The 27,182-nt window shown below is 46.5% G+C and overlaps 1 protein-coding gene across 1 annotated transcript in view; it reads right to left on the reverse strand.

Annotated features, from left to right (window-relative positions):
- KIF15 (kinesin family member 15) overlaps window positions 1-27,182 on the reverse strand; it is a 183,337-nt gene that overhangs the window by 106,392 nt on the left and 49,763 nt on the right. The window contains exons 8-11 of the mRNA XM_073550085.1: window positions 22,855-23,064; window positions 17,875-18,000; window positions 17,221-17,343; window positions 5,248-5,371 (exon numbers count right to left, since the gene is read on the reverse strand). Of these exons, the coding sequence (XP_073406186.1) occupies window positions 5,248-5,371; window positions 17,221-17,343; window positions 17,875-18,000; window positions 22,855-23,064 (583 nt within the window). The remainder of the gene's footprint in view (window positions 1-5,247; window positions 5,372-17,220; window positions 17,344-17,874; window positions 18,001-22,854; window positions 23,065-27,182) is intronic.

Below are 27,182 nucleotides of genomic sequence, written 5' to 3' on the forward strand. Positions count from 1 at the left end.
GTGCGAGGGCGACCCATAAGTACATACTGCTGACATATGTGCCGGTGAGCGACGCTATCGCTGACTGCTCAGCCATGTGACCCCGGCTGTAGCTGCCGCTGACATCCACCAATGTCACTTCAAGTTCCAGAATCCCTTCATTCAGCCAGGCGTGACCCAGTTGCACACACCCCCTGATTGACTGGGCTGTGTTTCACTGCATGTCACAGCCCAGTATACAGTGTGTGCTTTTGCACGCAAGGTCACAGGGAGAATTTCATCACAGTGAACTCACCTCTGCACTGTGAGACTTTCTCACGCTGCTAGCGGGGATATCACCGAGGTCACTGCAATTGAGCCTGGTGGGAACGCAGCATCAGTGACCTGCGATAACCTCCATGATGGTTAGTCACTGACCGCTCGTCACTGATGCTGCACTCGCAGCAGCTCATTCACCAGTGGTTCTCAGCCTGGACGGTCACATCTTGATTTAGAACCCATTCTCCTTGTCTGAGTTTGTTGCAGCTTAGGTAATCAGCAATGATATTGTGCTTCCATTTTATGTGACGAGATGTGAGCTACAATAGATGTACCTCGGCTATCTGAAAGATACGATCCACCAGTTCCATTAATGATCTGGATCGAGTCCCCCCTTGATGGTTAATGTAAGCTACCGTTACCTGGTTCTCTGAAAATATTCTGACGTGTCAGCCCCGTAGGAATATAAGGAAACTACTTTGAGCTCGTTCTACGGCTAACAGTTCTTTTAGGTTAGACGATAATTCTTGTTCAGATTGTGTCCATATTCCCTGGACCCACATATCTCTCATGTGTGCCCCCAACCTTTGGGGCTAGCATCCGTAGTAATTACTCGGGATACATGATTTATCCAAGGAACTCCTCTATGTAGATTTGGCAAGTGTAACCACCAATGTAAGGACTGTTTAGACGTGGCAGACAAGGAAAATCTACTTTCAGGATAGCACTCTAAACGTCGAGCATTGTGTAACACATCCCACTGCAGGGTTCTGGTGTGGTATTGGGCCCAAAACACCGCTGGAATACATGATGCGAGTGAGCCTAACAGTGCCAATGCCCCTCTTAGTGTGAGTGACGGTTTTTTTATTGCCCTGAGTGCCTGTCGTAGAATATTGTCCACCTTCGACTTCGGTAAGCGACACTCCTGTATTCTAGAGTCTAAGATGAGGCCTAGGAACTCTTGCACTTCCAGGGGCTGCAATCGCGACGTTTTGAAATTAATAATCCACCCCAAATTCTGTAAGGCCGATATTACTTTCCTTAATTGGGGGTACAGTGTGGTTCTGAATGACTGACAATTAACAGATCATCCAGATAGGGAATCACTAGTATGTTCTGTTCGTGTAGATGTGCCATGACTTCTGCCATTATTTTAGTGAAGACCCGGGGGCAACAGCAACCCCGAAAGGGAGTGCCCTGAACTGGAAGTGTTCAAATATTCCACCCAATGAAACTGCTACTCTTAGGAACTGTTGATAGTCTGTGTGTATTGGGACATGATAGTAGGCGTCTTTAAGATCTAAGACTACCATGAAACAATTGTTGAATAGCAGCTTTATTGCCAATTTCACAGACTCCATCTTGAAGGAATGGACTAGCAAGAATCTATTCAGGCTTTTCAAATTGATAATGGTACGGAAGGAACCGTCTGGTTTCTTGACCAGGAAGAGGGGTGAGTATAATCCCTTACCTCTTTGTACCGTCAGAACTTTCACCAGGACCCCCTTCTGCTGAAGTTCCCGGACCTCAGATTCTAGCGCCAGTTGTTCTGCAGGTGAAGAACGAATGGGAGTCAGAAGAAATTTGTCATTAGGTGTCTTCTGGAATTTGAATTTTAGCCCCATCTTAATAACGCTAAGAATCCAAGGGCTATTTGAAATATTTATCCAGGCCAAACAGAAGTGTAAAAGTCTGCCTCCGACCTGATCCGGTAGTCAGTGTGGTTTTCTGTGGTCACAGGAGGAATTGAACATATACCCTCTACCTTTCCTCCTGTTGCTGTCGTATCTGGTTATCTCTCTAGTCAGCCTTCTTAGGTCGAACCACCTTCTGTTAGGGTCCCTCCTGTATGAGGGTCTTCCCAAGTAAGGGAACCGTTTTTTGCTATAGCCCGCTTTTTCCAATAGCTCATCTAGTACTTAACCAAATAGATCTCCCCCTTCACATGGAATGTTGCACAACTTCGACCTGGCCTGCACGTCCCCTGGCCAACATTTCAGCCATATGGCTCTGCGATCAGCATTAGAAAGGGCCGCCGATCTGGCTGCAAGCTTTACGGAGTCTGCTGACGCATACGAAAGAAACGCCGCTGCACCCTGGATCATATGATCTCATCTCTAGGGACCTTGTTGTTGAGCTGTTCCTCTAGGCAGTCTAGCCACACCATTAGAGATCGGGCCGTACAAGTGGCTGCAATAGGGATCCCGCCGACATTTCCTCAAGACAATTTTAGGAACACATCAGCCCTTCTGTCTAGCGGGTCCTTTAAGCTACCTAAGTCCTCAAATGGTAGAGAGGTTCTTTTACAAGCCTTGGCCACAGCCGCGTCAAGTTTTGGGGCCTTATCCCATGCGGCTGATGCTACCTCCTCGAATGGGTACCTCCTTTTAAACGCTTGTGGTAAAGAACCCTTCCTTTCGGGTTTTTTCCATTCCCGTGTAATCAGGGAATTTACTTTATCAATCACAGGAAAGGATCTACGCGTTTTTCTGTCTAGTCCTTTAAACATCACATCCTGCATGGATCTTTCTGAACGGGGCTCCTCAATCCCCATGGTACTGTTCACTGCTTTCACAAGCCGATTTATCTGATCAAGCGGTAAGCATGAGCGACCTGCTCTGGTCTCTGAAGATGACGAGGATGAAGGGGATGAATCTGATTTTAGTTCCCCAGAGTCACTCCCCGAAATTCAAACCGGGGATCTGGGTTCTTCCTCCTTAAAACCCTTTTCCTGAGGTTGGGGTTTAACCGTACCCCTGACTTCCTGTCTGACCATCTCTCTCAGGGTGGTGGTAAGGTCTGGAGTCTCTTCCGCTACTAAGTTCTGAATGCACGGTCTGCAGTTTCCTTCCGTGGCCATCTGGGAGTGGAACTCCACACTCCCTGTGTTTAGATTTAGCGGAACATTTTTTCCCCCTGACAGATAAGGAGAGGGAACATAAGGAGAGACAATACCTCACCAAGTGAACTTCCTCAAAGATCACTTACCCGTGGTATGTAAATGAGTGGCACCGTAATCTGCGTTGGTTCCTTCCCAGCCGATGATGCATCTCTACGGCCTGAGGATTTGCCGGACTTAGACCTCTGACTGGCTTTGGTTCCTCCAGGGCGGCTACTACCACTAGACCGCTGCTGGGTAGATGTTCCATGGGGCTTCTCTGAGAGAAGCTCCTGTTGCTGCTGCTGCTCTGGTGAGTGCTGCTGCACCTCTTGCTCCGGTGACTCCATCTTGAGATAATGGGCCTGGAAGCACTTGGCCGCCATAGCAACCCTCTTAAATAGCCAGGCATCCCCCAAGGTACCTCCCCCGGATGGGGCCAGCAGGCGAATCCAGGTGGCCTGCCCGGTAGTATGATGCACAGTGTCGGGCACCCCCCCCCCCCCCGAGACCGCGCCTACCGCCAAACAGGCGCATCCCCCACCACCCCCGCTCACCAGACAGTATCGTCCCGGCATGCTGCAGTGTCACGCCGGCAGGAGGAGATTCACCGACGCGGTCCAGACTGAGCATGCCCGGCCGCGTCATCGGGGACCGCCCCATTCCGGCGCATCACCCCGGACGCGACCCGAACACGCCGGGACCTCACAGCCACTCCCCCACTGCACTACAGGCCACTGCGCTGCCGACGCTCACCACAACCGTCGGGAGCAGCCGGCACGGTCCCGGGGGAAGGCCCCCCGCCGCACTTACCTGTACCTGCGGCAACGGGCCCCTTGAAGTCAACACTATCCCTGAAGGTTGCTTTGTCCAGCTGCCGCCCCACCAGCAGTCCCCCTGCAGTGTGCACTTTCAGCACACCGGACAGACTGAGGCAGGGGACCCCCGCTACCTGGACCGGCCTGCCGGGCCAGGGCATAACTTCCGTCTTCATCTTGAGGTATGTCTGAAGGGGCCCCCCTGTCAGGGACAGGAAACCAACTGATACGGGAGAGAGTTGCCGCCCTTTTTATGTCTGTAGGTTTCCTGTCCCCGAAGGGCGGATCCCCTCTCTCGTGGTGCTGTCATGGCGACTGAATAAAAAATGATTTTAAAATCCAAAATGTTGGCCTACTGAAATGTATGTTTAGTAAATGCACAGAATAGATGATATTCTAATTTTGTGAGATATCATGGTCATCTTTATATCTATCTATTTTATGTGTATATATATCTATTCTATGCTAACCTGTCACGCTGTGATTTTACTGTACGCGGCTGCTGAATTGCCAGCTTTTCAAAGGATATCGATGTGTATAAATCTGACAGCACTCGCATAGTCTGTGTGCTGTGGGATTTTTTTCTAGTCCGATCATGACCTAGAGGTATGGTTCAAAAGGAAGTAGTTTTTTTTCCCCTCTGGGTGCACTCTACTTGCACAAAGAGACCCAAGATAAAAATGCATTAAAACATGCGTTTTTTGCAGAGCTTCTTTCCTGCCAAGAAATCATGTTTTTCTGCAGAAAAAAATGCAGCAAAATCGCCCAGTATGAAAGCCTTACAGTATCTTGAGTGAAAATCTGCAGACCAAGTCAAATAGCGCTGCAGATTTTTTCAGGAGCATGTGAATGACATTTTGTAATATCTCACCCATATTACTACTGATTTAATATACTATGCATTTTCCTAAAAAAAAGTCCAGTGTGGTAATCTGCAGAATATTCGTTACGCGCTAACATAGCCCGACAGTAAGACCTCCACTACACCAATTAGATCTTCGGCAGATAAGAACTTTTGGGTTAATTTCCACTATTAGCTAGAAATAGTATGTTGCAGCAGGTAAAAAAAAACTCAATGTGCTTATAGTCAGATAAAGTTTTAGACTACTCAATAAGTTTGAAAAATTATGAGAACTATAATAAAAAGATGACTTAATTAAAAAGTCAAATAAAAATGTCAGTTTCTGAGAATCTGACATTTACCACTCTGACAAATTATTTATGTAGTGACAGCCAGAAGACATCATTATCATTCCAAGCACAATGTGAAGGTGAAGGAGTTAAGTAGGAAATGCTTTTGATTTCTCATCTCACCCCTGGCAATTGAAATATCCTGTGGCATCTGTCCGGAAAGGAGCTGAGAAAGCTGTTCCTTCAGCTTCTTCACCTCTGCTTGCAGCTGACTCACATTCCCTTGGGTGTCTTCATTAACTACAGCCTGAAGGTGATAAATGACATAAAATTAGATTTAACTCTAGGGAAGAACTGGACACACATTCGGTGGAGAGTTGTACATGCAAGCTAAAACTAAACAAGTTTTGGAATATTTGAACTCGGCATGCCCTGGATGCAATGGTTTTACTATTTGGGTCACTTCATTGTCACATGTATCAACATTTCATAACTTACAAAGGCTCAGAGCAAGCTGCAAGGAGCGGACATTTATGAACACCTTAATTTTCTTCTTTCCATCTGATGTGGATTTCTGAATGACCTTTTAGCTATGGATTTATGAATGACCAGGACATTATTTGTTGAGATTAAGTCTGCAAGATCTGTTGCTAACCGCAGCCTAAGCTTATAGCGGCATGTAAACGTTTGCATGCTCCTCTGGGGAATTAAATATGCAAATTGCCTCTTCAGAGAGGAAGAGGACTAAAACTCTGGCACCACCTATTGGAAGTAGCAATCCTAAAAGTCACTACCGACCCTTTAACGAGTCTTGTCACATGACTTAAGATAAAAGCCAAACAAGAATCTCAATTTGCAGACACTGTTTTGGAATAGTGCCCCTCATCAGTGCAAACTATGAGATCTCACTATGACATACCAGGTCTGACTCATCACTCTCAACAAGCAGAAACCTTACACCTTAAATTCCAGTCTTAAGCCTCCCACCAATCCAAATCAGATCTCATAATTTGCAATGATGAGGGGAAATACCCCCGAAACATTGTGTCTGCAAATTGAGGGTCTGTTCTGGTTTGGCTTTTATCCTAAGTCATGTGGCAAGGTTCATTAAAGGGTTGATATTGACTTTTAGGATTGCTACTTTCAATAGGTGGCACTATAGTCCTATTCCTCCTCCTCTCTGAAGAGACAATTTCCATAAACAAAAAAACCCTTAAAATCTAATGTTTAAAGGGAACCTATCACCAGGTTTGGCCAATACAAGATACGGCCACTGCCTTTCAGGGCTTATCTACAACATTCTATAATGCTGTAGATAAGCCCCCAATCCGACCTGAAAGATAAGAAAAATAAGTTTTAATATACTCTCCCGGGGGGACGGTCCAATCCAATGGGTGTAGCACGTCCGGCGCCTCCCATCTTCTTGCGATGCCGCCCTCCTGCTTGCTTCACAGGCTCCCCGGCATCGCGCTCCTGCGCAGGCATACTTCTCTGCCCTGTTGAGGGCAGAGGAAAGTCCTACAGTGCGCAGGTGCTGGGTCTCTCTGACCTTTCCCGGCGCCGGCGCACTGCAGTACCTTGCTCTGCCCTCAACAGAGCAAAGAAGTATGCCTGCACAGGAGCGCGATGCCGGGGAGCCATTGCAAGATGGGAGGTGCCGGACCCATGACACCCATCGGACCGGACCACCCCCCTGGGTGAGTATAATAAAACTTACTTTTCTTCTCTTTCAGGTTGGATCGGGGGCTTATCTACAGCATTATAGAATACATGCATAATAAATACTATCCTATAGAAAAAAATTGTTTTTGCTTTGCTGTATTCTAAGGTATAGCGTGTTTTTTGCGAGACAGGATGACGCTTTCAGCTACATTTTTTATTTACACATTATTTTCTTGATCGGGTTTTATTCCACTCTTTGTCCCTGACATTTTGATGAAAAAAGTTTTTTTTTTTCTTCGTGTTTACGGAAAAGGTTAAGTAGTGTGACCGTTCTATAGATCGGGTCATTCCAGATGTGGCAATACTTTGTACTATATCTTTTTACATAAATGTATGCATTCATTGGTATAAATATTTTTCTTTTTCTCAAATATTTTTACAATTTTTTTTTTTTTTACGTAGTCCCTCTATTGACTGAGATCCCTGAGTAAGGGGAACCGTGTATTCTCCAAAACACGTCGGATTGCTTTCTGGCCACACAGCCACTCCGTACCTGTGACGTCACACGCTTTCTCACAGCATCGCGGCCATCTTTTTTCCGCCAAGTAACCAGGGACGCTACCGGCTGGAGCGCTCCTGGCTTGCACACGTGCGCACCCTGCTCCCTACTATAACGGAGCTGTGCGCACCTTGGTCCTCACACCAACGAAGTTGAATCTTGTTTTCTTGGACCGCAGTAATAGACCAGCAACGACAAGTACCCACAGGTTTGCATTGGGACGGTGCTACAGCAGGGTAGGTTACATGTCTGCTAAGTTACATTGAGTATCCTACCTGCGGACATTTCATGACAGAACTCTGCTTGGCTGTGTAAGGTGGCATATTATCAACTGCCTTGGATGTCATTTTTTATCATCTTATTATGATTTACAGTTCTATATAACATTTTTGTATGTGGCCTGTATCAGGGATCAATTCATAACTGTATGTAACAATCTCTCAGCAGACTCCCACCTTTATTAGGTACCACAGACGGGACTATAAAACATATACTTTTTGCAGCATTAACAGAATAACGCGACAAGCCTCTATTTCCATTTGAGATCTCAATCTGTGCATGTGGCGCCTCTGGTGGCCATTTTCCTGAAGCCATCAGCTGGGAAATCCATGAGCATGGTGGGGACTCTGCTCCAGCCTCACTGCCGACATTTTATTGAAGCCTAGGGATCTGCAGCCTGAACATCCCCCTCCTGCTAGCCCAGGGCTCGCAGTATTGCCCCACTATTATTGCCGCCGGCTTCCTGCAGCAGGGACCCTGCCTTCTGAGATCTGGTTCCGCCCCAGGAAAGATATCGTAAGGTCATACTAAAACACCATCCCCCATTTTATTTCACATTTTCCACTGCTAAATTTAAATATACTGATATAATATATATATATATATATATATATATATATATATATATATATATATATATATATATATATATATATATACACACACATATACATACATACACACACACACACGCAACCTTTTTGAGGGCGAAAATAAAAAAAATAAAAAAAGTTTAGCTCTCCTAGTAGTGTTTTCCTGATATTTTCTTAGTTGCATGTCACAGCAAACGCCATGGTCCATAGACCGCTTACAACACAGCAATGGGACAACATTGATGAAAACCATCAGTGAGGGGAGAGGTATGAAAAAATTTAAAGGCATTAAATAAACCATGGTACACTGTGAAGACGTCAAGAAGTGGCTTCATTTGGTATAGTGGCAAGACGAAAGCCTTTTCTAACAAAGAAAAACATTTCAGCTCAGCTATGTTTTACCAAAACCTAAATCAAGTCTGCCAATAACATGTGGGAAAACGTATTCTGGTATGAGGAGTCCAAACTATTTTTTTTTTTTTTTTTTTTACACACACAAAGCCAACACTGTGCCTCACTAAAAAGAACACCATACCCCACAGAGAAGTATTCTGTGCGATTTTCTTTTGGCAGCTGAAACTGGGGCTTTAGTCAAGCTGGAGGAAATTTCGAACAGTTAGAAATATCGGTCAGCTTTATTAAAAAGCTGAAGATGAAATTCATCACAGCAACGAGCCTAAGAAAAAGCTAAAAATCAACAAAAGAATGGCTTCGCCTGAAGATCAAAGTTTTGGAATGGCCCAGCCTGAGCCCAGACCTGAATCCTAATGAAAGAATTCTTAAAAGGACTGTACATAGGAGATGCCTTAGCAGTATGACAGATTTGGAGGGATACTGCAAGGACGAGTGGGCAAAGATTTTTAATTTTAAATGTGTCATGGTGGTGGTAGATGCCTATCCCAAAAGGCTGAGTGCTGTCATAAACTGAAATGGAGCTTCAACATAATATTTGTTTAAAGCATTTTAACAGGGGTGTGTATACTGTTTAGATCCACGGTACTTAAATAGTGCAACTCATTACCCAGTCTGACTGCCACGATCTATTAGGCTTTAATGTGTGGCAGACCCAAAGGCCATTGGTAGGAATCTCTTTGTGATAACAACCACAAGTTGCCTGCGATTATTGCTTTGCAGGGGGCTAATTAATTGACGGGGGAGCGATCTCTTACATGAAGGGTCACTATTGACCTTGAAATGTAAAGGTGATTTTAGACAAAGGGAACTCTGGGATTCCAATCCAGGGGTGAAGATGCACTTCGTTATTGTTTCCTAATGGAAACTGGAGAGTTTTATTAAGGCCTTTTTCACACATCCGTTTGTCTCCATCAGTCAAAATCCGCCGTTTTGCAAAAAAACCCGGATCCGCCATTTTTCAAGGCGGATCGTTTTTTCCCCCCATTAACTAGCATTATCGGCGGATGGTCATCCGTTGGATCCGTTTTTTTACGGATCCGCCCAAATTTTGGCGTCCGCTGACATGACAGGACAGACAATGAAATGTTTTTTAGGCTGGCCGGATCTGCATTTGTCACTGCGCATGCCTGGATGAATTGCCTTTGCCGAAAATTTAAAAACAATCTAATCCATTACATCATCTTTGGATAAATCTAAAGATGTTACATATGGTAAATTTAAAGTTATAAAATACATTTAACCCCTTTCCAACGTTGGGCGTAATAGTACGCATACGTCGGAAGCCCTCCCTTTGATGTGGGCTCCGGCGCTGAGCCCACATCTTTCCCGGCATATGTCTGCTGTTTTGAACAGCTGACATGTGCCTTTAACAGCCACGGGTGGAATCGCGATCCACCCGCAGCTGTTAACCTGTTAAATGTCGATGTGAATCTCTGACAACGGCATTCAACTCTCCCTTACCAGAAGCACGCCGGAAATCCCACCCATTGGTGACCCCGTCACGTGATCGCTGGTCACCGATGGGTTGGCATGACAACCAGAGGTCTCCAGCAGACCTCCATGGTTGTCATAGCCGAATAGCTTGAGCACCATCCATTGGTTGGCGCTCATAGCAAGAGAGTATTTCTGCTACACACAGGAGGATCTGATCATTGCCTGGGTGTAGCAGAGGCGATCAGACAAATGCAGCTTCTAGTATAAAAAAAAAAAAAGTGAAAAAAAGTTTAAAATCTAAAAAAAAAAAAAAAAAAAAAAAAAAAAGGAGATTTTTGTGTACTCACCGTAAAATCTCTTTCTCTTAGCCTTTAATTGGGGGACACAGAACCGTGGGTGTTATGCTGCTGTCCACTAGGAGGCGACACTATGCATAATCTGAAAAAGATTAACTTTGGCTCCTCCTCTGCAGTATACACCCCTGGACGGCGTCAGCCTTCTCCAGTTTTGTGCAAAAGCATTAGGAGGAATATACCAGAAACATAACCATGCCTGTAAAAAAAGGCTACTATAAACAGGCTCAAACAACAATATGAGAACCCAACCGTAACAACGGCCCGCAAGGGCTACAGGGTGGGAGCTGTGTCCCCCAATTAAAGGCTAAGAGAAAGATTTTACGGTGAGTACACAAAAATCTCCTTTACTCTGTCGCCTTATTGCGGGACACAGAACCGTGGGACGTCCTAAAGCAGTCCCTGGGTGGGAAGCAGTGGACGAATATTGTGCTGACAGTCCCCTAGACTTGGGGTACTGCCGCCTGCAGGACCCGTCTACCCAGGCTCGCATCCGCTGAGGACTGGGTATGCACTTTGTAGTGTTTTGTAAATGTGTGCAGGCTAGTCCAAGTGGCTGCCTTACACACTTGATGTGCTGAGGCTTGATGCCGAATGGCCCAAGAGGCCCCTACCGCCCGCGTAGAGTGTGCCGTGATACCGGCCGGAAGAGGAGAATTGTTGAGGCGGTAAGCCTCTTGAATGGTGGACTTGATCCACCTAGCAAGGGTGGCTTTGGAAGCCGGTAGGCCCTTGCGAATGCCTGCTGGAAGAAGGAAAAGTGAATCAGACTTCCGGAAAGGAGCAGTCCTAGACACGTAAACACGCAATGCCCTGACAAGGTCAAGCGTATGCAGAGCCTTCTCTACCCTATGAACGGGAGCCGGGCAAAGAGACGGTAGTGATATTTCCTCATTGAGGTGGAAGCTGGACACGACCTTCGGAAGGAAGGATGGTACTGTACGGAGAACCACCTTGTCCTGATGAAAAAACCAGGAAGGGCTGTCTGCAGGAAAGAGTTGAAAGTTCAGACACCCTGCGTAGCGAGGTGATTGCCACCAGGAAAACAACTTTCTGCGATAGAAAGCGGAGTGAGACCACCCTAAGGGGTTCAAAAGGAGGTGACTGTAGTGCTGTCAAGACCAGGTTGAGGTCCCACGTATCCAACGGACGTTTGTAGGGGGGAACCAATCGGGAAACCCCTTGGAGAAAAGTCTTCACTTGCGGCTTGTTAGCAATACGCCTCTGAAAGAGCACTGAAAGCGCTGACACCTGGCTCTTCAGCGAGCCCAGGGATAGCCCGGCGTCCAGGCCTGACTGAAGGAACCCGAAGACCTTTGGAAGAGAATAGGGAAGTGGAATCTGCCCACGAGAGTCGCACCATGTGAAGAAAAACCTTCCAGGTACGATAGTAAATCCTGGCTGAAGTTGGCTTTCGAGCCCTGATCATGGTTTTAACAACGTCCGGTGAAAAACCTGCTTGGGTCAAAACCCAGGTCTCAATGGCCACGCCGTCAAATTGAGAGCCCCTGAGTTCTGGTGGAAGAACGGGCCTTGTGACAGGAGGCCAGGACGTGTGGGGAGACGCCAGGGAGCGTCTGCTGTGAGTTGCACGACGTCAGCGTACCATGTACGCCTGGGCCAGTCTGGAGCGATCAGAATGGTGGGAACACCCTCTTGTTTGATCTTCCTCAGGACTCTGGAGATCAGGGGGAGGGGTGGAAAAATGTACAGAAGCTGGAACTGGGTCCAGTCCTGAACCAGGGCATCTGCTCCGAGCGATCGCGAATCGCGCGTCCTGGCCATGAAATTGGGAACCTTGGCATTGAGATGGGATGCCATCAGATCCACGTCCGGGGTCCCCCAACGATGACAGATCTGACCGAAGACTTCGGGATGGAGACCATTCCCCCGAGTCCATTTCTTGTCGGCTGAGATAGTCGGCTTCCCAGTTGTCCACGCCCGGAATGTGGACCGCGGAGAGTACCGACCTTGCATCCTCCGCCCACTGTAGGATACGCGTTACTTCGGTCATCGCCTGGATGCTGCGGGTGCCGCCTTGATGGTTCACGTATGCCACTGCCGTGGCATTGTCCGACTGTACTCTGATATGAGAGTCTGCCAGCAAGTGATGGAAGGCTTGCAACGCCAGGAAGATGGCCCGAATTTCCAGGATGTTGATGGGCATGGTCGATTCCCTTGGTGACCACCTGCCTTGCGCTCTGTGATGTAGGTGCACCGCGCCCCAACCCATAAGGCTTGCGTCGGTGGTCAAAACCTTCCATTGACCGGAGAGAAAGGATTTTCCCCTTGCAAGCGAGGTTGGCTTGAGCCACCAGTGCAGGGACCTCCTGGTGTTTGCTAATAACCGGAACTCCCTGTCGAGGGAGAACGGATTCCTGTCCCAGGACTTGAGGATGGCCAGTTGAAGGGGTCTGAGGTGAAACTGGGCAAATGGTACCGCCTCCATTGCTGCTGCCATCCTGCCAAGTACTCTCATGGCATACCGGAGAGATATGGGGGACTTGCGGAGGAGTGTGTGAACTCCCAGACGGAGAGCCCGTGCCTTGTCCCTGGGGAGGATCATCAGACCCTTGGAGGTGTCGAATAGCATCCCCAGGAAGGTCAGAGACTGACTCGGGGTAGTCGAGGACTTCCGTAAATTGATTAACCATCCCAGGCACGTCAGAGTGTCGATCGTGATCGAGACGTTGACCTCGCAGTCCTTGAGGGTGGGGGCCTTGATGAGAAGGTCGTCCAGGTATGGAACGACTACTATGCCTCTGGAGTGCAGAACATCCATGGTAGCTGCCATGACCTTTGTAAATGTTCTGGGGGCCGTGGCCAGACCGAACAGGAGGGCCACAAACTGATAATGGTCTTGGTTGATTGCGAATCTGAGAAACCTCTGATGGGCGGGAGCAATCGGTATATGCAGGTATGCGTCCTGTATGTCTATGGAGGCAAGATATTCTCCTTTTTCCATAGACGCAACGATTGACCGGAGGGATTCCATGCGGAAGTGACGAACTCGAACGTACTTGCTGAGTTGCTTGAGGTCTAGTATGGGTCGGACGCTGCCTCCCTTCTTGGGCACCACGAACAGGTTGGAGTAGAACCCTCGGAAGCGCTCTTCTGCTGGGACTGGCACTATGACTCCTGCTCGCAGGAGAGAAGAAACCGCTTGACGGAAGGCCTGAGCTTTGAACGGGGATTTTGGAGGGACAGAGGGAAAAAACCTGTGTGCGGTGGGCTGGTAGTAAACTCGATTTTGTATCCTGAAGACACTATTTCCTTGACCCACTTGTCTTCTGTAATAGGCAGCCAGACCTGCTGAAAGAGTAGCAGTCATCCGCCAACAAGTGGGGTGTCTTCCAGAGGGCATGAGTCAGGACGAGGGAAAAGTCTGAGGTTTTCCTCCTTTAGGTTTTGCCTGGCTTGCCTTTGATTGCCAGTTCCTGTCCGGCCTCTGTGCCGCACGTGTGTTGTCCCTGCGGGGGGGAACGATTACGGTTTTGTGCTGGGCATGAGACGGACCAGCCCGAAGAATTCCGAAAGGATCGGAAACTAGATTGATTACGCCTTTTAAACGTGCGTTTTGGTCTTAGTTGAGGGAGGGAAGTACTTTTGCCCCCGGTAGCATTGGATATCATTGTATCCAGCTTTTCGCCGAAAAGACGGCCACTGAAGTACGGGAGATTTGTTAGGGACTTTTTTGAGGCCGCATCCGCTTTCCATTCTCTTAGCCAGAGAATACGCCGGATTGTAATGGCGTTTGATGCTATTCCCGCTATTCCTCTTGCAGAGTCCAACGCTGCAAGGACCATGTAATCTGCCACCACTGCAATTTGCACTGCCTGGTCCGCCATCTGAGGATTTGAAGCTTGAAGGCCCTTTTGCAATAGAGCAGCCCAAGCCATGATGGCCTTGGCTGCCCAGACTGAAGCAAATGCAGGAGCCAAAGAGGCACCTGCCGCTTCAAAGATTGAACGAGCCATGCGTTCGACTTGTCTGTCTGCCGTGTCCTTGAGGGTTGATCTGTCCGGCAGCGAGAGAAGCGTTTGTGCTGCCAGCCTAGAGACTGGAGGGTGCACTTCAGGCGGATCTGTCCAATCCTTGGTGTCTTTCTGTGGAAAGGGGTATTTTGCTTCCAAATACTTGCGATTGGCGAATTTTTTCTCAGGCTGCGAAAAATGCTTTTTGAAATTCCGGGTGATTAGGGAAGACCTTCGATGGTTTCTGAACACTTTCAAAGGAAATGTTGTGTTCTGGTGCTTCCAGGGTTGGATCTGAAATGTCCAGCACCCGAAGGATGGAAGAGACGATATCCTCAACTATCGCAGTATTGCTAGGGGGACAAGGGAGCAAAGCGTTCTCTGTTTTGTTATCTGAATTGGAGTCACATATGCCCTCTGAGTCCTGCGCATCGCTAAGGAGCTCCCTAGCGGGCGAACTAGAGCGGAGGTTTCCCGTAGTCTGGGATCATTGTGGAGATCCGCATTGTCCTTCTCTATCAGGGGACGGCCTCGGTGACCTGAGGCCACTGTGTCTTTCCCTGGAGGGGGAAGACCTATTGCTATGTGAGGTCACAGCTGAACGCGACCTGTGGGTCCGCTTACGCCTCGAACTGTCGGAAGCGCCCTGATCATGAGACCGGACGTCCCTTTGCTGGGTAACTTCATAGCCGAGACATGACCCTGCAGAGCCTGCAGTAATGTGGAGGTCAGGTTATCTATAGACTGTGTCATAGACTGCGACATCTGAGTTGCCCATTCCGGCGCAGTAGCGGTCGCAGAAGCGTTGGATGAGACTTCTTGGGGTTCTGCTCCGGTTTTTTGGGTACAGTCCCGGCAGTGCGGATACGTGCTGCCGCTGGGGAGAGTGGCCTTGCAGGCTGTGCAGACTGCATAAAAGCAGTCTTGCCTGGTTCTTTTCTTTGAGCCCGACATAGTACCTAGGCTGATTAATAGAGACCCTACAGGGGTATCTACGCAGAGGAAAAAGGATTAGGAGAGCACTATAGGTTATAGGAATTCACAGCTGAGTACCAAGGACCCAGCTGTGATCTTACCCCACCGGTGCTCCCCTTAGGTCCAGCGCTGATAAGCCCCATGTCCTGTGCCCCCCGGAGACTCTGTGCTGCCTTCCTCCAGGTGCAGCAAGATGGCCACCGGATTCTGAGGTGGAGAGGGAAGGGGGCGGAGAGCTGGAAAAGGGCGCGCTGGGCCATGTAAAAGCGTGCCCCTCCTGCCTCGATCCGCCCCTTCTATGACACTGCAGTGTCATTTTCGTCATCCAGGGGGGCGGGCCAGGGGCGGGCCAGGGGGCGGGGAAAAGGCGGCGACTTCGGCTAGGCCGAAGCCTCGGTCTAAATTAGAGGCCTGATGCCCAGGAGGGCTCCAGAGCGGCGCGGTAGTCCGGGAGGGGGTCGGATTTGCACCGGACCCCCCCAGAATGGGCGACTGGCTAGCGGTGGGGGTAGCAGTGCTAGCGGTTCCTGTGTGGGGGGTCCCTGGAGCCCCATGGAGCCACTGCTGCTGCAGAGGCAGGGGCGCAGAAAGCCCTGTCTCTGCTGTGCCACGTCTGCCTGCACCCTCCCCCGGCCCCAGCAGGATCCCACAGCTGGGCTGGGGTCCCTGGTGCAGAATGCTGTCTGTACTCCGACCCTACCTGCGGTGTCTCAACCTAATGCCCCCTGCGGGGGATTAGGGAGGGTGCGTCTGTCACCGTCAGGGGGTCTTCATCCTTGCCTCAACCTCAACCCAGACCCTGAAGGGGGTTGGGGAAGGAGGGGGGGGTCTCAACTTCGGACCAGTACCCGAGGGACTGGGGAAGGAGCGACATGGGGAACCGCCATCTCCACTTCAACTGGGCACCCCTAAAAAGGGGGCCAAGGAAGGAGCCATGCCGGGAGTCTCGCTGGAGACCCACTTTTCTTCATCTGTTTCGACGAAAGGAAAAAAAGAAAAAAAAGGTGTGCCTCCTTGCGACACTAAGCAAAAACTGGAGAAGGCTGACGCCGTCCAGGGGTGTATACTGCAGAGGAGGAGCCAAAGTTAATCTTTTTCAGATTATGCATTGTGTCGCCTCCTAGTGGACAGCAGCATAACACCCACGGTTCTGTGTCCCCCAATAAGGCGACAGAGTAAATAAAATTAAATTATATAAAAAGTTCATATCACCCCCCCATACAAAATAAAACAATAATAAAATAAATCAAACATACACATATTTGGTATCGTTGCGTTCAGAATCGCCCAATAAATATAAAAGTTAACTTGATCGGTAAATAACGTTACGAGAAAAAAATTAAAATTGCCAAAATTAAGTTTTTTTGGGGTCGCTGTTACATTGTAATAAAATGCAATAACGGGCGATCAAAACATCGTATCTACACCAAAATGGTATCAATAAAAATAAGCCCTCACCCTGCCCCAAATCACAAAAAAGGGGACACTACAAGTCTCTTTTTTTAAACCAAAGTTTGGATTTTTTTTTTCACCACTTAAATGAAAAAGAACCTAGACAAGTTTGGTGTCTATGAACTCGTAATGACCTGGAGAATCATAATAGTCAATTTTAGCATTTAGTGAAAATGGAAAAAGAAAATAAAAAAAACCAACAACTGTGGAATTGGACTTTTTCTTTGCAATTACACCGCACTTGGAATTTTTTCCCCGTTTTCCAGTACACGATATGTTAAAACCAATGGTGACGCTCAAAGTAAAACTTGTCCTGCAAAAAACAAGTCCTCAAATGGCCATTTTGACCGAAAAATAAAAAAAGTTATGGCTCTGGAAAGAAAGGGAGCAAAAAATGAAAAAAGGATTAAATACAATAATCAATAAATGAGCGTAAAATTCACCCATCGAGCCACTGTTACCTTGTTTTTAATCAGCTTTGCCCTCTGCGCGAATTGAAGAGTTGATAAGGTTTCTCCAAAACTCTTGGATCCAGGGTGAACATTTGCAATAATAAAAGTTTTTGCATTGCCTCCAAGTGAATCCTATTAATTAAAATGAAAACTGGATTAAATATCTGCATAAAACATTTTAAAAATTAAATAATATTGTTCAATATATTTAAAAAAGATTTACGCTGCTACCATCAAGCAGTAGAGCCTCCAAGCTAAATTTTACTTGAAAAAACATGCACTGAACTGAGACTAGAAAAAAGCAATTAGTTCCAGCTGCGTGTAAAAAAATTTCTTCTTTATTTCAACATTAAAATTATGTCATCTTCATAGTATGCCATACACACGGACACGGCAACGCGTTTCGATCTGTAAGATCTTTGTCAGAGTTGGCTCTGACAAAGATCTTACAGATCGAAACGCGTTGCCGTGTCCGTGTGTATGGCATACTATGAAGATGACATAATTTTAATGTTGAAATAAAGATGAAATTTTTTTACACGCAGCTGGAACTAATTGCTTTTTTCTATTGATCACACGTCAGTCCAGACGGAGCTCCGAGGTCTGCGGTCTACATTTGGTGAGCTGGCTTTTGTTTGTTTTTACTGAACTGAGACTACATACCCGCAGCAAGAAAGTAAGCTTGGAGTCTCTGTAGCAGATATGCCTTTGTCTTCCATTAGCTACATCGACCAAAGCTGTTATCACTTGTCCCAGGCAACTCAGTGATCTGTTTATGCTCCCAGCTTCCTATACAAAACAAGGATAGAAGTAGAAAATGTTCCTTTCACATCAGCTCAATAACATTACTTTATGTACAGCTAGTGATGAGAGAGCATGCTTGAGTGCTAACCGAGTGTCTTCAACGTGCTCGAAAAATATGTTAGAGCCCCCGCCGGCTGCAAGACAGTCACAACACATGCAGGGATTACCTTACAAGCAGATAATCCCTGCTTGTGTTGAATGGCTGTCTAACAGCTGCGAGACATGCAGCCGCCGGGACTAGAACATATTATTAGAGAACGCAGAAGACACTGTTAGCATCTGAGCATGCTCGGAGAACACCTGTGACAAGTCACCGGGGTAAGGTGCTGGAGTGGAGATATAACTCGCTGCGGTTAATGGCTTAAGTGACAAAAAAGTTTTCCTCTAGCATATTAATTGCTGCGAGGGGTTGGACTGCACCTTGGACGGGTACAATTAACTAGAACACTCTTCTGGGGTGGTACATTTGCATATTCATTGTATAAACCAGTGTGCAGGAGTATCACATTGCGTCAGAAGGTGAGACCACTTGCAAAAATAAAAATCTAAGTATGCTTTGATAAATATAGCATATTTCATGAATTGTTTTATCTAGGGCTTGCTTTACAATGTGTAACCCTGCCCTCATCACTTCTGCATTGGACGGTTAATAGGGTCAGTGACATTACATCTACAGACATCTGCTGACTTGCACGGGCAAGGTACAGATCAGCTTTCTTATTAGAAAAAGGCCAGCCGCTCGATGCCTGTTGCTCGAGAGCGCAAGCCAACAGATATCTGTAGACATGATGTTATCAGCGTCACTCACCCTCCCAATGAGGAAGTAAGGGGGACCAGGTTACCCCTTCAAATCAGTTAAGGGGCATTTTTAACTTTTTTTTTGCCTTTTTTTTTTTTTTTTATACAACATCCACAAAACACCATTCATCGCTTGCTGTTCACGTAATCGCACATTTGTAGGTGTGTCACTGAAAACTGCAGGGGGTAGTGAGATGCAGATTAGCCCTGGATTTCTGCTGCGCATTATGTGGCAAATGTCAGACTTCTCTGGTATAAACATTTTCCAGGATAAAAGTACCCAAAAGGGAAATTAAGTCACAGGCCAATATTGCATCAATCCATCCAGTTTCAACAATTTTTTTCTTTGGAAAATATGACACCATTAGTGTCACTGTGATTTAGCTCTGACAAATAGGAAAATAAAAATTTTCTAATCCAATGCAATTTATGTGTCTCTTTTTACAACAGATGTTAATGTGTATGTCACAGGTATGTCAGACAGCCATTCTGGATCTGGCAGTTTAAGGTCTTTGTGATTAGGTCTACAAGCACCTTTTTGATTTTTGCATCTTTGTTATAGAGTGATATCCTTCTTCCTCTAGGCTCCAGCAGTTACCTCCACCTTCTGCTAATTAACACACCCTTGCTGAAGATTTAAATACCTACAGTTGCTTCCGCAGGGTGCTGGTGTTAGCTCAAATTCCCTTTGTCTGGTTGTAAGTAGTGATGAGCGAATAGCATTGATGCTCGGGTTTTCCCGAGCATGCTTGGGAGTCTTCCGAGTATTTTGGCGTGCTCAGAGATTTAGTTTTCATCGTCCTAACTGCATGATTTGCGACTGCTAGACAGCTTGAATACATGTGTGGAATGCCTGTTTGTTAGGGAATTCCTACATGTATTCAGCCTGTCTACAAGTCGCAAATCATGCTGCTGAGACGACGAAAACTAAATCTCCGAGCACGACAAAATACTCGGAGGACACATGAGCATGCTCGGGAAAACCCAAGCAACAATTCTATTCGCTCATCACTAGTTGGAAGTACTAGCAGTCTGCTAGCGTCTTCTTGGAGGATTGCTGGCGTGATATTTCAATGGTCTTCTCAAGCTGTGTATCCCTCTGTCTTTAGTTGTAGTGCGAGCTGTCAAGCAGTCACCCCGTCCCCTCCCTATTCAGGGCCTATCGCTAGGATCAGGCAGGGATTAGGTTCCTGCTCAGCGAGGAACCTATTTAGGGAAGCTTAGGGCAGACAGGGTGTTGTTAGATCTGCCTAGGAGCAGGGCTGTGGAGTCAGTAAGCCAAACCTGCGACTCCGACTCCTCAATTTCCCCTACACCAACTCCGACACATATTGAGATATATATATATATATATATATATATATAAAAAACACTATGTAATAAACTATGTAAGTGGCAAAAAACAGTTTTCAACAATAACATACTAAATAACATTTGTGCAGTCTATGAATTTGTTCTAAGAAATAGAATTGCCTCCGTCAGATCCTCCTTCATAGATGACCTCAAATCTGACCTAATAATTTTAAGGCTAGAGAACAACCTCTCTACACTAACTTGGATTGGAGACAAAGCCGTAACCACATGGGCAACATCTCTAAGGCCAAGTCCACACGTAGCGGAACTCTCGCGGAAATTACTGCGAGAGTTCCGGATTTCCATTCCGCGGGAAAATCACATTTTAAATTCCCGCGATTGGGTACCATCCGCAATTGTTCTGCTTACTTTTCGCATGGAGTGCACAGCCACATGTGGAAAGTAAACAGAACAATGCATTCCTATGGGTGCGGGATTGCCGCGATTCCGCAAAATAAATGAGCATGCTGCGTTTTTTACCGCAAAGCGATTCCGCCGCGGTAAAAACCGCAGCATTAGCACAGCATTGCGGAATCCCATAGGAATGCATGGGATGCTTATTTTTCGCGTTTTTGCGGCAAAGTTGCGCGGTTAAAACCGCCGCGGAAACGTGAAAAAAACGCCACGTGTGAACTCAGCCTATCAATTTCTGGGTATAAAGGAATTGCCTCATGCACAGTAAGTTTGGATGAACGGTTGAATTTTTCTATTTCTTTGAGAGCAAGTGAAACATTTTGCTGAAATATGGTCAATCTGCTTGCTATAGGAGACGGAGTGAAATATTTTTCCTTGCGGCAACGCTTCGCCTGCTCCATGTCATCCAAATACCTGTCAAAATCAAACTCCTCATCTGATGAGGATGAAGATATGGCAGCAGTAGCACTGTCAGGACCAAAGTCCTCTTGCGCCTAGCAGTTCTCCTGTAGGCCACTCATCCTAACTGCTACCTCAGTCACAGCTTCTTTTCCTTTAGTAAACTGTCGATCATCAAGCAGTATATGATGACTTGGGTCCACATAAACAGCTGCCAGAAAAATTTTATTTTCCAATAGCTGTGTCTCTCTCCGTTTCATTGAAGCAGAAATGCCATCTGCGATTAAACCTCCTCTTTGGTACAGGTAAAATAGCAAGTTCTTCCACTCCCTTATGAAAATGCCAGGAGTTAAATCCTCAGCTTGTAATTTTTTAGTCACGGTAAATGGGTGATTAAGCAATTCCTTCAATTCAGCCACCTGTGTCCATTGACCTTCATTTAGGGTTACCTGAGGGTTCGCCATATCTATAAGAAACAGTTTTAGTTCAAGCAATCGCTCAATCATTAAGTGCTGCCCGACTGAGTGGCTTGATCAACAATTGCCCCTTTCCCAGCACATCTCTTCAAGATGGAATCAATTTTAGAGGTTCTGGCGTCAATAACCAATTTCCTCACTTTTCCAATCAGATTTCCAGCATGTCCCTCTTGCAGACTATCTCTTATTGCCAGCTGCAGCGTGTGCACAACTTTCTCACTTTCTCCAGATCGGGGCCAAGGAATTGGATCCTGTGCAGGGCAGGCACCCCTCCCCCTCCTCTCTCTGGTGAAGACGGCAGAAGACAGAACAGAGGAGGCGAGATTGCCCCCTGCAGTCTGGAGCCGGTGCAGGACAGAAGCACTGCAGCATACAACTGAGTTTTTATAAGTGCGTGCCCCAGCTTCTAGGGGGCAGCTGCCCCCCCTGCCCCTCGCTGGCTATGGCCATGATTCACACACAGCGTTTTTGCAGATCCGTTTTTTGCAGTAAAATGCAGTGACTCTGGGTATCCCAGCAAAGTCAATGGGTTTCAAGATATGACATTCAGACACATTGTTTTGTGAGGATCCGTTTTTGGGCTGAATGAGCGTGTCAGTTTGTGTGGCGTTTTTCTAATCTGCTTTTGCTATTGAAAACATTAAAAATAATAATCTAAATTCCCTATCAGTAGGTCTTTGGAATGTGGAAGGAAACCAGAGTACCCGGAGGAAACCAACGCAAACACGGGGAGAACATACAAACTCCTTGCAGATGTTGTCCTTGGTGGGATTCGAACCCAGGACTCCAGCGCTGCACCGAGCCACCTTGCTGCCCTGTGAGCTCAAAAACCTTTCAGGTGATACGGTTTTTTAAAAAGATGATCTGCTTTTGTAGCTGAAAAACGTATCCTCAAAAAACGCAGCAAAAGTGCTGTGTGTGAATGTAGCCTTAGATCAGGAATAGAACAGCCATTTATAGGACATTTCATAACTTTCCAAAATTCCTATGAAAAAATATTCAGCACATTTTGCACTGAACTACTATACCCAATTTATTATATATTTTAGGAGTCGGAGTTGGTCCATTTTATACCGACTCCACCAAAATAAGCACCGACTCCACAGCCCTGCCTAGGAGTCTCCACTCCCCCCTTTCCATAGCGTTTGGACTTCCGCTCCCCTATCCGTTGTTGTGCACCTTGCTTCTCCCTCACTCAGCATGACAGTGTATGATTGATCAGGATAGAGGACCTTCCTCCCCATAAAATACTATCGTAAGACGATGGACTGATATACTACCTCAACGATGGGAAAACAGCGAGTCCACAATGTTCATATCTTACTGCAGCCACTTGCCCATAACTTTTTTTTTTTATATACATTAAGTTGTTCTAGTAAATAAAAAAATGGACGCCAACCTTAAGTCTGACTCCTTCTGTATGTGTGTCTTTTTGCCTCTCCGATCCTGCAAGATCTACAAGATTGAGTTGAGAAGATCTAATGTTAACAATCTCATTAATTTTTTCCATTGATTCGATGGTAACTGTGAATACAGCATGTGATCGTGAGGACTCCCGGTTCATTGAAGTTGAAGCCACTCGTCTGTTTCTCCACCCAGTAGAAAGCACCTAACAATATATTTAAAAAAAAAAAATCAGTTTGTAAAATTAGTACATAGTAAAAATATTACCTTGCATGACGTGAAGAACGTCAGAGGTTGCAGCCAAAAACCAACTACAGAATCCAAAGGGGGAGACAAAGGGAGGGTTTTCCCTCTAACACCCCATTGTGCCCCTACCCCTGAAGCAAAAAAGTGGGTTGCTTATCGATGGCCCCCCATAGATCGCATCTTAGAAACCCTACTAGCTTCCAATCCAAAACTGCTTTATTATGTGAAAAAGAAAAGAACAAATAATTGTAACAATGTTGCTTTACTCACAACATCCTATCAGATCATTTAACACTCGGTGAAAAATAAAATACAAAAAGGAAAAAATAAATTTGGATGCACTTTTGTGCATGGACCAACAAAACTGTCAACTTATCCTTTACAGAACAAACGCTAACGCAACTCAATGGGGAGAAATAAGACAGCACAGTAAGAATGCTTTTAAAATAAAAGTATTAATAGTTTTTTTTTTATCAATTAAGATACAAAATGAATAAAAAAGGAGAAATTCAAAATCACCCTTTTCCATCAACACAGAATTAATTCTTCTATTTTTTTTTCCAGTTTTCGAAGTAACTCGGCATGGAAGTTGCTCCACACAATTTGGAGAAATAACCACGGATCTTCTTCAAATAATCCCAGAGTAGATGACTTTAATATGAGAGTTCTGTGGAGACAATATCATCACTTCTAGGACTCCTTGCTCTTCTTTCGTGAAGAACTACCTTCAGCGTATACTGGCTGTGTTTGGGGTTGTTGTCCTGTGGCAGAATACATTTTCAGCCAAACAGATGCCTCCCTGATGGTATTACATGATGGATAAGCATCTCCTTCATTTCTTATCATGTGGGGACACCATTAATGCTGAACAAATCGCCAACTCCAGTTGCTGATATGCAGCCCCAAACGTGCAAGGAACCTCCGCCATGCTTCTCTATTGCCTGCAGACACTCATGGTACCAGTCAAGATCTCTTTACTGAATAGCCTTTTGTTTCAGCCAAATTTCACTTTTTGTTTCATCAGTCCAGAGTACAAGCTGCCATTTTCTGCACCCCAGTTCCTATGTTTTCATGCAAAGATGTAACAGGGCCTTGTTTACATGTCAAAAGTATGGTTTTTGGTTTCAATTCCTCCATGAAGACGATTTATGGACAGACTTCTATGTATGTGGATGTAGCTGGGTCCCACTGGTTGCTGTCAGTTTTCAGCTGATGGCACTGCTTGACATCTCATTTAGAATGGAAGTAAGCATGATGTTTATTTCATCTGCTGCACTAAGTTTCCTTGGCTGATCACTAGAGTTGAGCGAAACGGGTCGAAAAAATTCAAAAGTCGCCGACTTTTGGCAAAGTCGGGTTTCATGAAACGAAACCCGACCCTAGGATGAGGTCGGCCACGAGGTCGGCGACTTACGCGCCAAAGTCGCGTTTCAAAAGTTTGTTTTGCGCTCTTTTTCAGCCAATCAGGATCCACGGACACTGTGGGCAACGTGATGACCTAGGCACGGGTCACCACCATCTTTCAGAAGGGCATGCAAGTGATTGGCTTGCTTTGGTGGGCGTCACAGGGGGTATAAAAGGGCGTGCACGCCGACCGCCATCTTACTTCTGCTGATCTTAGTATAGGGAGAGGTTGCTGCTGATTCTGTAGGGAGAGCGTTAGGCAGGGAAGAAGACAAAAAAACTGCTTCTGCTGCTAGCGATTTGGCCTGCACAACACACAAGTCACTGTGTGTGCAGTGCAAGGGGAGGCTATATTGTGGTGTATCAGTGGTGTTGGTTGTTGGGCTGCCTTTTAAGGCTTCCTGACACGCTGGCATTGCTGTTTACCCACTGCTCCGCAAACTGCTTTTTTAAAAGCAATCCAATCTCCCTTATCCTCTAGTCACTTTTGTCACAGCTGTGCCATCGAGCCTGTCACATAGCGCTCAGATATCAGTGGGCCTCACACAATCCACAAGTGTCCAGTGTCCAAAAGTGTGCGCAGAGATTCAAAATCTACATTATCCTCTCGTCACTTTGGTCACAGGCAGCTGTGCCATCGAGCGTGTCACATAGCGCTCAGATATCAGTGGGCCTCACACAATCCACAAGTGTCCAGTGTCCAAAAGTGTGCGCAGAGATTCAAAATCTCCATTATCCTCTCGTCACTTTGGTCACAGGCAGCTGTGCCATCGAGCGTGTCACATAGCGCTCAGATATCAGTGGGCCTCACACAATCCGCAAGTGTCCAGTATCCAAAAGTGTGCACAAAGATTCAAAATCTCCATTATCCTCTCGTCACTTTGGTCACAGCTGTGCCATCGAGCCTGTCACATAGCGCTCAGATATCAGTGGGCCTCACACAATCCACAAGTGTCAAGTGTCCAAAAGTGTGCGCAGAGATTCAAAATCTCCATTATCCTCTCGTCACTTTGGTCACAGGCAGCTGTGCCATCGAGCCTGTCACATAGCGCTCAGATATCAGTGGGCCTCACACAATCCACAAGTGTCCAGTGTCCAAAAGTGTGCGCAGAGATTCAAAATCTCCATTATCCTCTCGTCACTTTGGTCACAGGCAGCTGTGCCATAGAGCGTGTCACATAGCGCTCAGATATCAGTGGGCTTCACACAATCCACAAGTGTCCAGTGTCCACAAGTGAGTGCAGAAATTCTAAATCTCCCCTGTCCTATAGACACCTTGTACCTTGTTTTACATTACTATATAGTTTGTTGGATTTTGTCTACATTTCTACCAAAAATGAGGAAGGCTGGTGGAAGAGGCCGTGGAATTGGGCGGGGGTTGGCAGCTGGTAATGATGGTGTTGGTGGTGGATCTGATGGTAGTGGCAAGAGCAAAATAGGACCGAATGCAGGAGGTGCTGACCCTGCGTCATCGTCTGGCTACATAAGGCCTCGAACGCTTAGTTTTCTAGGAGTTGGCAAACCGCTTTTAAAGGCAGAGCATCAGGAAAAAGTTTTGTCTTACATTGCTGACTCAGCCTCCAGCTCTATCGCCTCCTCTTCTTCAGTTGTAAAAAGTAAAAGCACTGAGTCGTCATTGGAGGCTCATGTTCATGAACCACACCTTTCCTTGTGTCCTTCACCCCAACCAAGATTGAAGGATGACGCAGGCCATACTACTGATTACTCCACGGAGCTGTTTTCACATACCATACCTGGATTATCAAGTGAAATGGTGAATTACCCAGGCCAAGATGAATCTGACATGGAGTGCACTGATGCACAGCCGCTGATGGATGATTCTGCTGGTACATTCACTCAGAGCACTACATTGTCCTCGCAGTGTACAGAGCCAGATTTTGACCCTGATGAGACTCAGGTGCCCCTTCCCGCACACTATACCACCATACACGGTGACACAGAGAAAGGTGCACATGACATAGAAGAGGAGGTGATGGATGACCCAGTTGTTGACCCAGATTGGCATCCATTGGGGGAAGAGGGTGCTGCTTCCAATAGCTCAGATGAGGAGCATCCACAGCAGACATCGACATCGCAACAGCTGTTATCTGGCAGGCCCGGAGCACTCCAAAGACAGGTTCCAAACATCAAAAGAGTTGCTGGACAGCTTGTCCAGAGGGTCAAAAGATCACAGCGTGCTAGGCCGCAAAATGTCTGCCAAAGTAGGAAGAGTGCAGTGTGGCACTTTTTTGAACAAAATCCTCATGATCAGGCCAAGGTTATCTGTAAGAAGTGCGCAAAGACCTTTAGCCGAGGGAAAAATCTGAAAAATTTGAATACCAGTTGCATGCTTAGACATTTAACCAGCATGCACTTGCAAGCGTGGACACAACACCAAACCTCAAGTGCCACATGTGCAACTGATCACAACGAAGGTAGTCAGCAACGCTACATTGTTTCCCCCACTGTAAGCCCACCGGTTAGCACAGCAGCAAATGTTGAGGTGTCGTTGCAAGACCACAGCAGTCAGGGAATCCCACTGTTATATCAACGAAAGACTGATTCTAGGCCATCAGAAAGAACACCAACTCCATCACCATCATCAACCCTCTCTCAGTCCGCCCTGTCCACCGCTACTTCCACCATATGCAGCTCTCAAGTCCAGCTCACCCT

This window comes from Dendrobates tinctorius, unplaced genomic scaffold (genome assembly GCF_039654945.1).
Source record: "Dendrobates tinctorius isolate UK_male_01 unplaced genomic scaffold, ASM3965494v1 ptg000162l, whole genome shotgun sequence".
NCBI lineage: Eukaryota > Metazoa > Chordata > Amphibia > Anura > Dendrobatidae > Dendrobates > Dendrobates tinctorius.